The sequence below is a fragment of the Nicotiana attenuata genome, unplaced genomic scaffold (assembly GCF_001879085.1).
Source record: "Nicotiana attenuata strain UT unplaced genomic scaffold, NIATTr2, whole genome shotgun sequence".
NCBI lineage: Eukaryota > Viridiplantae > Streptophyta > Magnoliopsida > Solanales > Solanaceae > Nicotiana > Nicotiana attenuata.
In genome coordinates, this window is record NW_017674050.1 from 74,130 (window position 1) to 87,695 (window position 13,566).

General features: G+C 34.6%; 1 protein-coding gene and 1 non-coding gene across 2 annotated transcripts; one reads left to right on the plus strand and one right to left on the minus strand.

The window, feature by feature from the left end:
• The first annotated feature begins 3,564 nt into the window (after positions 1-3,564).
• TRNAS-GCU lies at positions 3,565-3,646 on the plus strand. Its single transcript has one exon. It is a non-coding gene; the product is annotated as a tRNA-Ser (tRNA).
• Positions 3,647-6,403: 2,757 nt separating this feature from the next.
• Positions 6,404-13,274, minus strand: LOC109217886 (RING-box protein 1a-like). The gene is made up of 5 exons (XM_019382177.1): positions 13,092-13,274; positions 9,218-9,268; positions 9,035-9,094; positions 6,834-6,905; positions 6,404-6,749 (listed from the first exon to the last, which is right to left on the minus strand). Exons 1-5 carry the CDS (start codon positions 13,219-13,221, stop codon positions 6,712-6,714), a joined length of 351 nt encoding a protein of 116 aa, XP_019237722.1. The 5' UTR covers positions 13,222-13,274; the 3' UTR covers positions 6,404-6,711.
• Between the last annotated feature and the right edge of the window lie 292 nt (positions 13,275-13,566).

The window sequence follows — 13,566 nt, forward strand, 5'->3', positions numbered from 1 at the left end:
CTCCAAATTAGGTTTAGGATCCCTTTTATACGAGTTGGGACCGTGTAGGGCCGAAATAACCTTGTCCCGAATAAAATAGGAGAGTACCCCATCACCCAGCGCCCCATGCTGGTCCTGGCGCTGGCTTGTTGAACTTTCTGCCTCTAGCGCCACAGGTGGCGTGGAGCGCTGCCTGTGGCACTGAAAATCCAACTTTTCTCGTTTTCCTCTGTTTTGGCTCTAATCTCGTACCTTTCGCCCCCAATTGCTTCTGGATGATTCCTACATATAAAAACACCCCGAATTTATATAAATCAATACATTTTACATCCAAATCCACGAAATATGAGTAAAACATGAGGCGATATACATATAAATATATATACTTTAAGCTAAATATCAAAGCCCCTGAGTGAATGCCTGGACGGCTCAATCATCTGCAACCGGAGGCTGGTCCATCCGTTCCATCTGGAACCTTGACACGAACTCCCTGAGCATCTCGTTGTCTTTTTGTTCAACCTTGAAAAGGTATGACTTTCTGGTCTCGACCTTGGTGGCCCCGGCAAGGGCTTTTACGAAAGCATCCGCAAGCTAGAGTCAATGCAATTTGGGGGTAAGTTGTGATACCATATCATTGCTCCTTTGGACAAAGTCTCCCCAAACTTCTTCAGTAACACCCGACTAGATTTCATTATCTTCCAAGTCGTTCCCCTTGATTGCGCACGTATAGGAGGTCACATGTTTGTCCAGATCCGTGGTTCCGTTATACTTGGGAACATCAGGCATACGAAACCTCTTCGGGATTGGCTTCGATGTCGCGCTCGGAGGAAAAGGCTTCTGGATAAATTTCTTGGAATCCGATCCCTTAATATCGGGGTTGTTCCCGAGATTTGATCGACCCTAGAATTGTATGTTTCCACGTTTTTGTCATTAGCCTCAATTTTCTTCTCAACTGACTCTACCCGTTTCTTTAATGCTTCAAGCATTTGCATTATCTCGGGGTTGACCCCGGGCTCGACTTCACCTGGTGTTTCAGTGATTTGTTCATTTCTTCGAGTGCTTTCCCGGGATTGTTACGAAGCTCGGCCCTGCTGGGGGCATGGCCTTGATTCTGTAGCTGCGCTATTGCCGCATATTGAGCTTGCGATATTTCAAAGATTAGCCGCAGGATTACCCCATCACCTTCGCCTTCGGGCGGTTCTCGAGGTGTTGGTTGGGGTCCCCCGCGAACACTATTTTCTGGATCAGTTGGCAAATTAGTGTCGATAGCCACCTGCGTGTTAGCATCGACTAGATCGGCAACTGGGACACCGTTGGGGTCAGCAGGGGGCACCTTGTTTCTAGGCACCAAATTATTATTTTCGCCATGATGGCAGACTCAGCGTCAACGTTCAAGTGAGCAGACTGAGAGTTCGACGTTTTTGGGCTAACCTAAAATTAAGACTTTTAAGAACAAGCGTAAAATAGGGTATCAAATCACCCCTATTATCCTTAGCCCCATGGTGGGTGCTAAGCTGTTTACCCTTAAATCGGATAATAATTAGATTTGTACGCGGTTTTAAGGATACGTGGATTGATTTAACACAATAATCAAGAATATTATATAAACGAGTTAAAGACAAAATGAATTATCAAACCAGTTATGATGTTATGGCCTAGCCCGAACCTGGTTGAACAGTAATTTTGCGCTCGATTGGACCCTTGGCTCGAGCCCGGTTATGAACAAAGAATAGAACAATTAAATAAGAACTTTTGCAGTAGCTAGAAAGCAGAGAATGAATTTGTATTGCTTTTATTCGTGTGTTACAAAAGAAAAACTTTCCCTTTATATAGTAGGAGAGTTTCATCCCTTGTACAAGTCTAAAACGGTAAAACTCTTACTTTCTCGTTAATTACTGATCCGTAACCGACATCGAGCGAGATCAACGCCTTGATATCCGGTTAGGTACGGATATCACGGCCCTCTATCTGTCGTGTGTAACCATTTGCCATATGTCTCGAGGTCTTAGAGCTCATTTTGGGATCGGGAAGCGTTGCTCTATCACGCCCGATGATGAACATATCATTCACCTTTCATGGATCTCGACACGAAGGGTTCCCAGCCTCGATTTCAACCTCGTGCGTCATGCCCTTCTTCCGTCTTCTTCACCGGAAAATCGGGATATGCATTGTCCCCGATTTTACCCGTAGACAAACACCTTGGAGATTTCCTTCAAGTTACGTCAAAGTCGAAGTGGAAAATATTTAAAATTGTACGGAGTAGTTCTACTTCCAACAGCTCAAGTTAATTTTGGTATATTAAACTGAAGTACGTAAGAACAACGAAAAATAAAGGGTAACTTTTTGGACTAAATTTTACCTCTTTTTCAAGTGTATATTAAAGGATATCTTGAAAGCTTCCTCTAAGTTACGTAAAATATCCAAAAGGAAAAAGTTTTATAAAATATTAGGAATATATACTTCTATTTCCAATTGCTCAAGTTTTATCCAACTTAATAAATAAAAAAAGGAAACAATGACAAATATGAATAAGTAAAGGATCTGCTCTAAACGACTAATATCTCTGTCCCAACTTATGTGCGGATCTCAGATTTTGAAAGTCAAATTTTTTAATTTTGAATGTGAATTCGAACATAAAATCTTTAAGTTTTTTGAAATAAAATTTATATATTTAAAAACTACATAAAAGCACTATAAGTCACAATATTTTACAATTCAAAATATCTAAAAGACTTATAAAAAAATTGCGATCAAAATAAAATTCATTTAACTCCACCACATAAATTGAGACGGGGGATTACTAGCACGAAACACTACAGACATCCCCATCAGCAGAGTCACTGTACCGTACGGTTTGTACTTGAGAAATTAGCTTGTACTCCCTCCGGTTCATAATAAGTGTCCAATTTGCTTTTAGCACGCCATTAAGAAAATACTAAATTCTATACAAAAATACCTACTATGACTAAACTACCCCTAATTAAACATTTACTGTGAGGAGTAAGAAAACTTTTTAGGGATATGTACATAGGGGTTATTTTGTAAAAACAAATTGAATTCTTTCTTGATTACATAACTGGACACTTATTTTGAACCAAAATAAAAAAGCAAATTGGACACTTATTATGAACCGGAGGGAGTACTAAACTATAAACTATAAATTAGAGGTTTCAATCATGTGCAAGATAAAAATATTTAGTTTACTTTTTTTTTTTAGTTTTTATGATAATGATGTCTGAATTAATTTGCGAGCACTATTCAAAATTCCACAAGAAATTCTCTCTTAGCATGAATATGTACCTTCATTCATATGAAATACATCATATACTAATTAGGAAAAAGTTACGCGACACATCAAACATATATACTGTATTTAATAGTAGCTATACTTTCAGCAATGTTATGCATTTATTGATTTGATGTAAACACCTAATGCGAATATATTTTTAGCTTGTTACAAATAATCATCTGTCTCACTAATCATCAGTAGAAAAAAGTTGCTTTAAAATTCTTTGATAATTGAAAAATCTTGCTAGAATCCTTTTTTCTCAACTAATAGCAGTTTAACCAAATGTGTTAACAAGCGTCGCTTTGGCCGAGTGGTTAAGGCGTGTGCCTGCTAAGTACATGGGGTCTCCCCGCGAGAGTTCGAATCTCTCAGGCGACGATTACCTTTTGTTCTTCTTTTGTTCTTCCTCTTTTTCTATTCATCAATAAATACTTACCACAAAGATTCTTGGCATGCTCTAATTTTGAAGTGGATTTGAGCCCCAACTTGTGCTTATCTATTAAGTAAAATATAGTGTAGAAACTTTTACCTTAGCAAATGTTAACACCTTATTTATTCTAAATAAATACCATTTAAAAAAATTATGTTCCATACATACCTTTTAATGTTTATAGCAAAATATCTAATTTTGGTTACCTCCTACCCCTAAGCCACTAAATACGCTTTCTCTCTCTTCTTTTATACATGTCATTCTCTTCCCCCATTCCCTGGAAACACTATGCTCAATCTCAATCCAACGAGAAACCCTAGCAAGCATTTCCAGATCGAAGCTCTAGAAAGGACGAGTCGAGCAAAAAAAGACTGAATCTTTTCAATCAAATTAATCGAGATGAAGAAGAAGAATGAGGTAAATTTATCGGATACTTCTGCTCCAAAGATACAAAAGGCGATGAAGAAATCCGTTGCAAATACAAAAAAGACTAATCTTTTCGATCAAATTAGAAGCCCTAGTATTCAATTAACATCGCTGACGCCTCACTTACCCAATTCGATCTCTCCACACAAAAAATACCCGTAACTACGATCTTGCTCTAATGTCTCCATCAGAAATCCCAACAAACGAATTGGGATTTACTATGATTCCATTGAAGCTAGGGCTTTGTTTCATGGCTAGAATTTCTCCAGTACAAATCTTAAACCGTTTTATCAGGGTCACAAGAATACTACAGATCTGAAAATAGTGTTCAAGGGTCAGAATTTGATTATGCTAGGGGATAAAGAGAAATCTTTTCTGTTAATATATTTTAAGTATTTTCAACGTATCACGCTGTATTTTCATGTATTTCATTGTATTCATTGTCTTTTTTTTCATTGTAATTCAATGTATCTCGTTGTATTCCTAGCAAGCATTTCCAAATCGAAGCTCTAGAAAGGACGAGTCGAGCAAAAAAAGACTGAATCTTTTCAATCAAATTAATCGAGATGAAGAAGAAGAATGAGGTAAATTTATCGGATACTTCTGCTCCAAANATAACCATGTCCAAATACCTTACCCAAATTTTTCCCACGGCTCGAAATATCAAAAACAAAAATAAAACCAAGAATAAAAATTAAATCCTTCTCTTAACTTTTAAATATTCAAATTTCGCTGAACGCGTCTGGATTAGACTTAGATATTCCGGCCATCAGAAATCCCAACAAACGAATTGGGATTTACTATGATTCCATTGAAGCTAGGGCTTTGTTTCATGGCTAGAATTTCTCCAGTACAAATCTTAAACCGTTTTATCAGGGTCACAAGAATACTACAGATCTGAAAATAGTGTTCAAGGGTCAGAATTTGATTATGCTAGGGGATAAAGAGAAATCTTTTCTGTTAATATATTTTAAGTATTTTCAACGTATCACGCTGTATTTTCATGTATTTCATTGTATTCATTGTCTTTTTTTTCATTGTAATTCAATGTTTCTCGTTGTATTCCATGTATTTCATTGTATTCACTGTCTTTTTTTCATTGTATTTCAGTGTATCCCGCTGTATTTTATTTATTTCATTGTATTCACTGTCTTGCTATATTTCATGAATGTATTCATATTTTTTTAATTAATATAATTTATATATTCAGATGTATTATATAATTTCTTTGAAGATTGTTATGCTTTTGGGGTATTTTTTGGTTGAGAATCTTTTTTATAACTGGAAATACAAAATTTGTGTGATATAATTGAATTTGTTGAGTTATATTAGGAGTCTATTATGTTAATTGATTCACTTTCCGTTTAAAAACAGTGTAATCCCCTGTTTCACGTCGTGAATACAGTCGAATACAATAATCTGTCCAGCTGTAATCTCATGTTTCACGCCATGAATACAGTCGAATACACTCGAATACAACAACTGATTAGCTTGACTTCCCTGATTCACGCCTATTTTTGCTACTGTATTCATGAATACAGTAGCTTAAATACATCTAATACATCTTATAACAACAGAAAACGTATCTACAACAACAACAACAACAACAACATACCCAGTAAAATCCCACTAGTGGGGTCTGGGGAGGGTAGGATGTACGCAGACCTTACCCCTACCCCAGAAGGGTAGAGAGGCTGTTTCCGTAATATAGCAAATGGTATCTATAGATAGCTAATTACCACTAAAAGATAGTGTTTTATGAAAATTTCTCTTTATTATATCCACTAGTATTTTATTTGATCCGCAATTTTAAAAAAGATAAAAATACACTAGGTGATTTTTTTTTCCATCTGTCTAAACTTTGGTGGCTAGAGTCATTCAATACCTATGGTGATGATAGTAAGCAGGTACCTCGAATCTAATACATATACTATTAGATTTCATTTATTTTTGAATGAGTAATTTGCAACGTCTTATGAGTTCATTAACTGCATAAGGTCGTCCGCGAGATGTTCAAACATGTCATTTAACTGTAAGTCGTACGCAACGTGTATAATGAAACCACAACCAAAGGAAGCAATTAACGCACAATGATTATATCCCTTCAGAGAAATTATAGTACCAAGCTATAGATAAGCAACTGAGATATTAAATATTTTCACTTGCAAAGCTCCCCTTTCTTATCATGGCATAATGTATTAAAATGGTTTTCCCCCTTATTATTTTTATTTACTTTCCTTTTTGTTTTTTCGATTTCAAGATTATATCACAGCTAATACTAAAGGAGAATGACCAATACTACTCATTGTCACATTCCTCAACAAGAATATGATTCTCTCTACAAGAATTAGCATAAGATATGGAATCTCCAATTACATTTCATTTCTTTCTAGGCAACCTATGACAGATGAGACCAAAAACAAAGTTTTGAGTCCTTGATTTTCATATTTGAAGAACAATAATCGAAGGAATATAAGTAGTTATAATCGTTCTTTTCAATGTCGATGATAGCAGAGAGAGGACAGGGACTTCAATCCAACAGACAACACTTCTCAAACTCCCATTCACTGTACAACAACAGTAAATTCTAGTGACCATACTTCTGAAACTCCCACTCGCTGTTATCTGAAAGATAGAACAATCATATAAATACTTGGGATGTAACATACTATAGTGACACTCATGCAAAGACAGCAATATGCAACTTACCAAGTGGACACACTTGACGAGTCTTGAGCCACCGACTAATGCAATGGAAGTGGAATGCATGGTTGCAAACACCTACAGCGACCAGCAGATATGGCAAACAATGAGCTCCCAATAACAGATTAATATCCACATCCAAAATGGCATAAACAGGATTGTGAGTGTAGCATAACTTCATCAATTTCATACACTTCATAGAAAATGTAGACCATTCAGAGAGGGGGCGAAAAAGGAAGCACCGGATATAGCAATATTTGACACATTTCTTACCTTGTCAAGAGTGACTCAAGGAACTTAGTGGTCATATCTAGAGGATGAGATTTATTATCTTCCAGAATTGTTTGCAAAAGATGCCGTAATTTTGTATAAACACAGATAAATACCAGCTTAGAATGGAAATAACACATTCAAGTGACGGCAAGTGTCAAGTATCTAATGATACAAAAGACATGCAAAGCATAGAGCTGGAGCAATTCCAATTTAATATTCTCTGCCAATAGCAACTTAACACTCGCTACAACAAAGCCTTGAGGGAAAGGTATGATATGAAGATCCTTTTCATGTGGTTGTGCCTTATCAGTCTGCACCTCTACTATACAAACAATAGTAAAGCACTATAATGCAATTATCGTAGACATTCAGCTACCAGACTTTAGTATATCACATTAATCAAAGGGAGAAAAATCCAGAATTATATCTGGTAAGTCAGCGTAACTTAAAGGGAAAATTAACATAGTTGTTAGCTCGGAAACATACAAGTGGATGACCAGCTGAATGATGAAATGTTTTAATACCATCAACAAATGCCATGCATATCCCAAGCTATCACAACTTCAATCATGACCAAATCACAAGGAAAGTTATTTCTCGAAAACGGAGAGGTATTCTCAAAAACATGACTTATCAAAACAGATACATGTGTCCATTGTTTATCTAAAAAACAAAAGAAAATACATTCTAGGAAACAAAAATTGATCAAACAAATAAAACAGTTTTCATCTTTTTCTCCACCAAGTAATTAAACGGCTTTCTTCTTCCTTCATATTTCAGTGGTAAAGAGATATTGGTCTTTCCTATTCACGTAGCCTCATGGTTAAACGGGGGAATTACAAAGGGTGGGAGCAAGACTGTGGTATTCTGTTTGTTGATGGAGTGTATGGGCGAGATACAGTGAGAGGAGATACAAGATATTAATCACATCATCTTTTGAGCTCATACCACCGGAGTATCAAATGATTTTTGAGTTGCAACCCAAAAACAAAAGAGGAAGCAAGAGGAGAAGATGAAATAGAGAAGATGAAGGAGAAGTAAAATTTGACAATCATTGTGACTTCTCTGGATGACAGAAAATTAAAATAACACAAATAACCTTCTATTAGAACCATTATAATCAAATAAAAAATGTGGATGCCAGAAAATAAAAAATAAAACAAATAATCTTCTGTTAACACAAAGCATGGTTACCAAAATCCCAATTCAACTCTTACAATTCTGGAAAAAATTCAACAAAATCTAGGTATACAACTGATCTCGACATGACACTAAGTTCTTCTTGTGTGGTAATCTCTTGTTTAGCTATCCGAAGTGTTTCTATCTTCAAAAGTATGAGCTTTCTCCCCATAAATAGACAAAACTTCTTCAAACTACGCCCAGGAATTCCATTTTATATTAGGAAAGCCAGAATTCACTAAACATTTAACTTTACCCCAATTTTTCTAATTCACCTACATTTAACTACAAACTCTAACCCTAAGATTTGTGTCCTATCAAATTTATACACCTAATTTGATTTATGGACACTGGCTTTGAGTCTTGAGAGAGATCAACCTCCTTCATCTAACACAATTATTGATATTGCAAAAGAGCATTAATCATCTACTCCAATACCCTCCAATAATTAAGGCACCACAATTGCCTAAACTCTAAAATAAGGTGAATCTACCTCTTAATAACACTGAAGCAACCACTGAACAACAACTACATGACCTCTGGCACAAACACATCCTTCTTATTATCGTCACGAGTGAATAGAATCAAGTAGTTTTATGTCTTGACAAAATCTAAGGTGTCAATAGTAGTACACATAAAATACTGCATAAGTTGATTCCTATGCAAACTAATTTCATAAAAAGCATGAAAGTCATGGCAAATTGACAAACTAAGCTGTTTAATCAATATTCTCACACATAACAAGAGCAACATACCCCAAGCAACTGTGCATTCCTCACTTGTCGCGCTAGCTTGATTAGCTTGACACTCGATACCTAATCAAAATTAGCATAAACTAAGATCGAATATTAAGAGGATCAAATATTTAATGAATGGTATCATATCAGAGAAAAAGAAACACCGGCTTCAACAACGTAGAAAAGAGAGCCAAAACTCACACAGATCCATGATGTGATTCCTACAGATTGCACAATTATCTACCACAATATCTGCAACCAAAGTCACAAGGATTGATTATTGAACGTAAGAATGTAAAAAATTAAAATAAATTAGATAGATCAGCTCAATGTAATTCATGAAAATGTGCAAGTGAATAAATCAAATACACACACAAACACAAAAAAATACACAAATGAAAGTACAGAACTGCTATTACATTTATAATATCTTTTCAATAGAACCCCAGAAACATAAGATGTAACAATATACAAGGATCTTTCATAATATATAAGGTAACAATAAAGTGCTATAAGGACAACAATACATTCAAAACAAACATAGAGGACAAAAAGTCTCTAAATAAAACATCTATAATCAAACAATCTCCTTAAATTGTTACAAACAACTTAAATTGCTGTAAGCACCTTCCACTTAATGTTGCTTTCTAGTCTTCAATTCACGCATAACAAGTACAAGCGTGCGTGTACACAACAACATTACCATAAGTACTTAACTGACTTTAGATTTTCCAAGAAACATCCATCTCTAATCTCATGTAAGTCAACATACACAGAGCTGATGTTGCAAAAACATCAATAACACAAGCATCCATGGACATTCAATTTTTCAGCAAGAATCGATCTGTACCGTTCACCTCGAAAAAAAATTATATACAACAACTACGCCTCAGTCTCAAACAAACTTAGGCCGGTAGTATGAATCCTCAGTGACCATGTTACTCCATATAAACTCATTGCAGTCCATTATAATCCAAAATAACAACAACAACAACAACAATATTATAATAATAATAATAATAATAATAATAATAATAATAATAATAGTAATAATAATAATAATTACTAGAAGTTCATTATATTTTCTACTGATTATAAATTTTTGAAAGGCTAAACAACTCCTAGAAAAGCATAGAACTCGAAAAAAAAGTATATATATAGAGTAAATTCCTAAAATATATAGAGTCAAACCTCTCTATAACAACCTCGTATGTTTCAATATTTATTTGGCTTTTATAGTAAATGGTTGTTATACACCTATAACATTTGATGCAAAATATATTTTTGTTGTTATAGACAAAAACTATCCATTTTTTTAATATTGCATATAAACGATAAGAAAATTATTCAAATTTAAAATCTCAAAAGATATGCATATTTTACTTATTAAATATTAAGAAAATTAATACATTATTAATAAATTTATAACTAAATGTACAAAGAGTTAGTTCTAAGGTTACACATTTTAAAGCTACTACAAAATCAATTCTTTAAAGATTGATGAAAAAACTTTGTAATTGTAGCTTATTTTGTAGATTCCATTCTCTTACTAGCGATATAACACTTGAATTGACAAAAATTTATGTCCAAACTTTTAGCAAAAGGATAACTGATAGCTTCCCTTGAAGGCAATCTAAGTACATAACAATGGAATCTTCTATATAAATATTTTTTGGCATTTGTCCAATGAAAAATATATCATGTGTAGATCTTTATATCTTATGTATTATGCAAGATAGAAACTTTGTTCAATGAAAAAGATTATGTGCATATTTTTAGAACTATTATTAGCAATCTTAGAGATTCTATATGGCTATTATAGAGGGGTAGTTTTACAAAGAACGTTTTGCTATAAGTATGGATGTTGTTGATATAGGTGTAAAGTTGTTATAGAGAGGTAAAATAGAACTTAAAAAATCAGTTCCGACGATAACTTGGCTTTTATAGTGAATGTTTGTTATATAGGGATGCTGTTATAGAGAGGTCTGACTATATTTAAACCATTCACATGGAAAAGCAAGTGCAATAGTGCTTCGCAATCACTAGTTTATAATATGATATATCACCGAGTTATGGTACTTAAAATCAGGAATAAATTGTTAAATCTTCCACTAGCACAATGTTTAACCCAAAAAATAATTTTTGAAGTTAAAACAATTAAATAATTCAAATTTTTAATAACCGATTTAATTCATTTTTCCAAGTATAATCAATACGGAAAAAGAAAATAGAAATCTTATTGATGATTGCAGTCTTTCTTCTGTATGAAAGTAATAAATCTTCCAATAATAGAGAAATGTAATTGACAGTATAACTTAGTAGTTTTTCGATGGGATACAAGATATAGAAGGGGGTTTAAATAGTATTACCATTCGTAACTGTTTGCTTTGTTTAGCTCCTGCCATATATTGCATTAATTGTCCGTGATTGATTTGTAACGGTTGAGGTAATAATAACAAATATGTGTAATCACGGATTGACTGACCCTTTCCATATTCGTAGCTATTAATGACCTCAATTATCAATCTCGTGGCTATACTCTTATGTTTAACCTCGAGGCTAATAGGCACAGTATATGCGCGTACAACCCCGAGGGTGTTGCACACATCATTCTTCTTTGTTGTAATAACTACAATGACACCTGTCATCACAAAATAAGTCCACATGGCGAGTCTATTTTTACTAATACAGATAGTCCTCCCACTTTCTGGATATTCTCAATTGAATATTCGGGAAGTAGAGAGTTTATTTATGGCGGGAATATTTTGCCGCCTCTTCCCGAGATAATTATGACGTGATGCTGAAGTGAAGAGACATGCGCTCCTTCCACTTAATGCTCGAGACACGTGTCTTGTTGCGATTGGTTCTGAAATTTGCAACAGTTTTCCGGGCATAAATGGGAAACCGCTGCAAACTTCATAACCAATCGCAGCAAGACACATGTCTCGAGCATTAAATGGAAGGAGGTCGTATCTTTTCACTTCTGCAGCACGTCATAATGATCTCGAGAGAGAGAGAGAGGCGGCAAAATATTCCCGCCATAAATAAACTCTCCACTTCCAAAATATTCAGTTGCGTTTATCCAAAAAGTGGGGGGACTATCTGTATTAGTGGAAAATAGACTCGTGACATGGACTTATTTTGTGAAGATAGTTGTCATTGGAGTTATTACGACAAAAAAGAATGACGTATAGAGAAGATGTGTGCAACATCCTTGGGGTTATTAGGCGCGATATACGTACATATACCGTGCCTATTAGCCTCGAGGTTAAACATAAGAATGTAGTCACGACAATGATAATTAAGATCATTAATAGCTACGAATATGGAAAGTATCAGTCAATCCCTGATTACACTAGATTTCCTATTATTACCTCAATCGTTACAAATCAATCACGTAACGAACAATTAATGCAATAAATGAAGTAACGGGCAAGAGCTAAATAAGGCAAACAGTTATGAATGATAGTATTATTTAAACCCCTTTTCCATTTCTTGTATCCTCATCGAAAAACTACTAAGTTATATTGTCAATTACAGAATTCTATACCATGTATTTATTATTGGAAGATTATTACTTTCATACAAAAGAAAGACTGCAATCATCAATAAGATATCCATTTCCTTTATTCTCTTAATTTATTTCCTTATCATTATTTGTTCCTTTTTTGTATTGATTATACTTGGAAAAGTGAATCAAATTGGTTTTTAGAAACCCAAATTATTTATTTAATTGCTTTGACTTCAAAAACTATTTTTTCGGTTAAACCCACAGGTACCAGATAACTCTGCCCACCAAGGATTCACCTTGAAAAATACACACACGCATTATATATTGACATGTTCTTGAATTCTTAAATAACTCAATTTATGTACATGTACATATATGTACACTAAGTTCACAATCGTCACGAAATACTAGCAAGTGCAATGGTACTTAACAACTACTATCAGTTCAAAATTTGAATAGGTCACCGGGTTATGGTACTTAGAAATCAGCATAAAATCGTCAAATTTACACACCAAAAAGTTGTAAAGGAGAGACAAAGGAAATTAGTTAGGGTTAGAAATTGACCCCAAGCCCAGAGAGCAACAGCATTCCACTTTTTGATTTCGAATCGCTTGGGCTTTTTAGTAGACGATCCAACGCCGGTTGAACCCTCGCCGGCGGGAACCATAGGCACGTCGGTGTCCGGTGATGCCATTGAATTTTGAAGCTTCAAAGAGTTTTGAATTTTCAAAATGTGTTTTAGCTGAAAATTTTGTAAGTTAGATGTTTAAGTAAGTGAAGTTAGTGGGCCTGGCTTAACATGAATTGGACTGAACTGAAGCCCGTGTGAATCGGGTGTAAGCCTAGTCTTTTGGATCAATTGTCCAAAAAAATATGTGAATTCTCCTACAAAGACCCTATTTTTTCTCAAGAAAAAAAAAATAGAATTAGAAAAATGCTACCTCTGATCTAGTAAGTACACATTTGGATTAATATTTTCAGATAAATTAGCATAAATAGCCGCTCACATAATATATATATATATATATATATATATGGA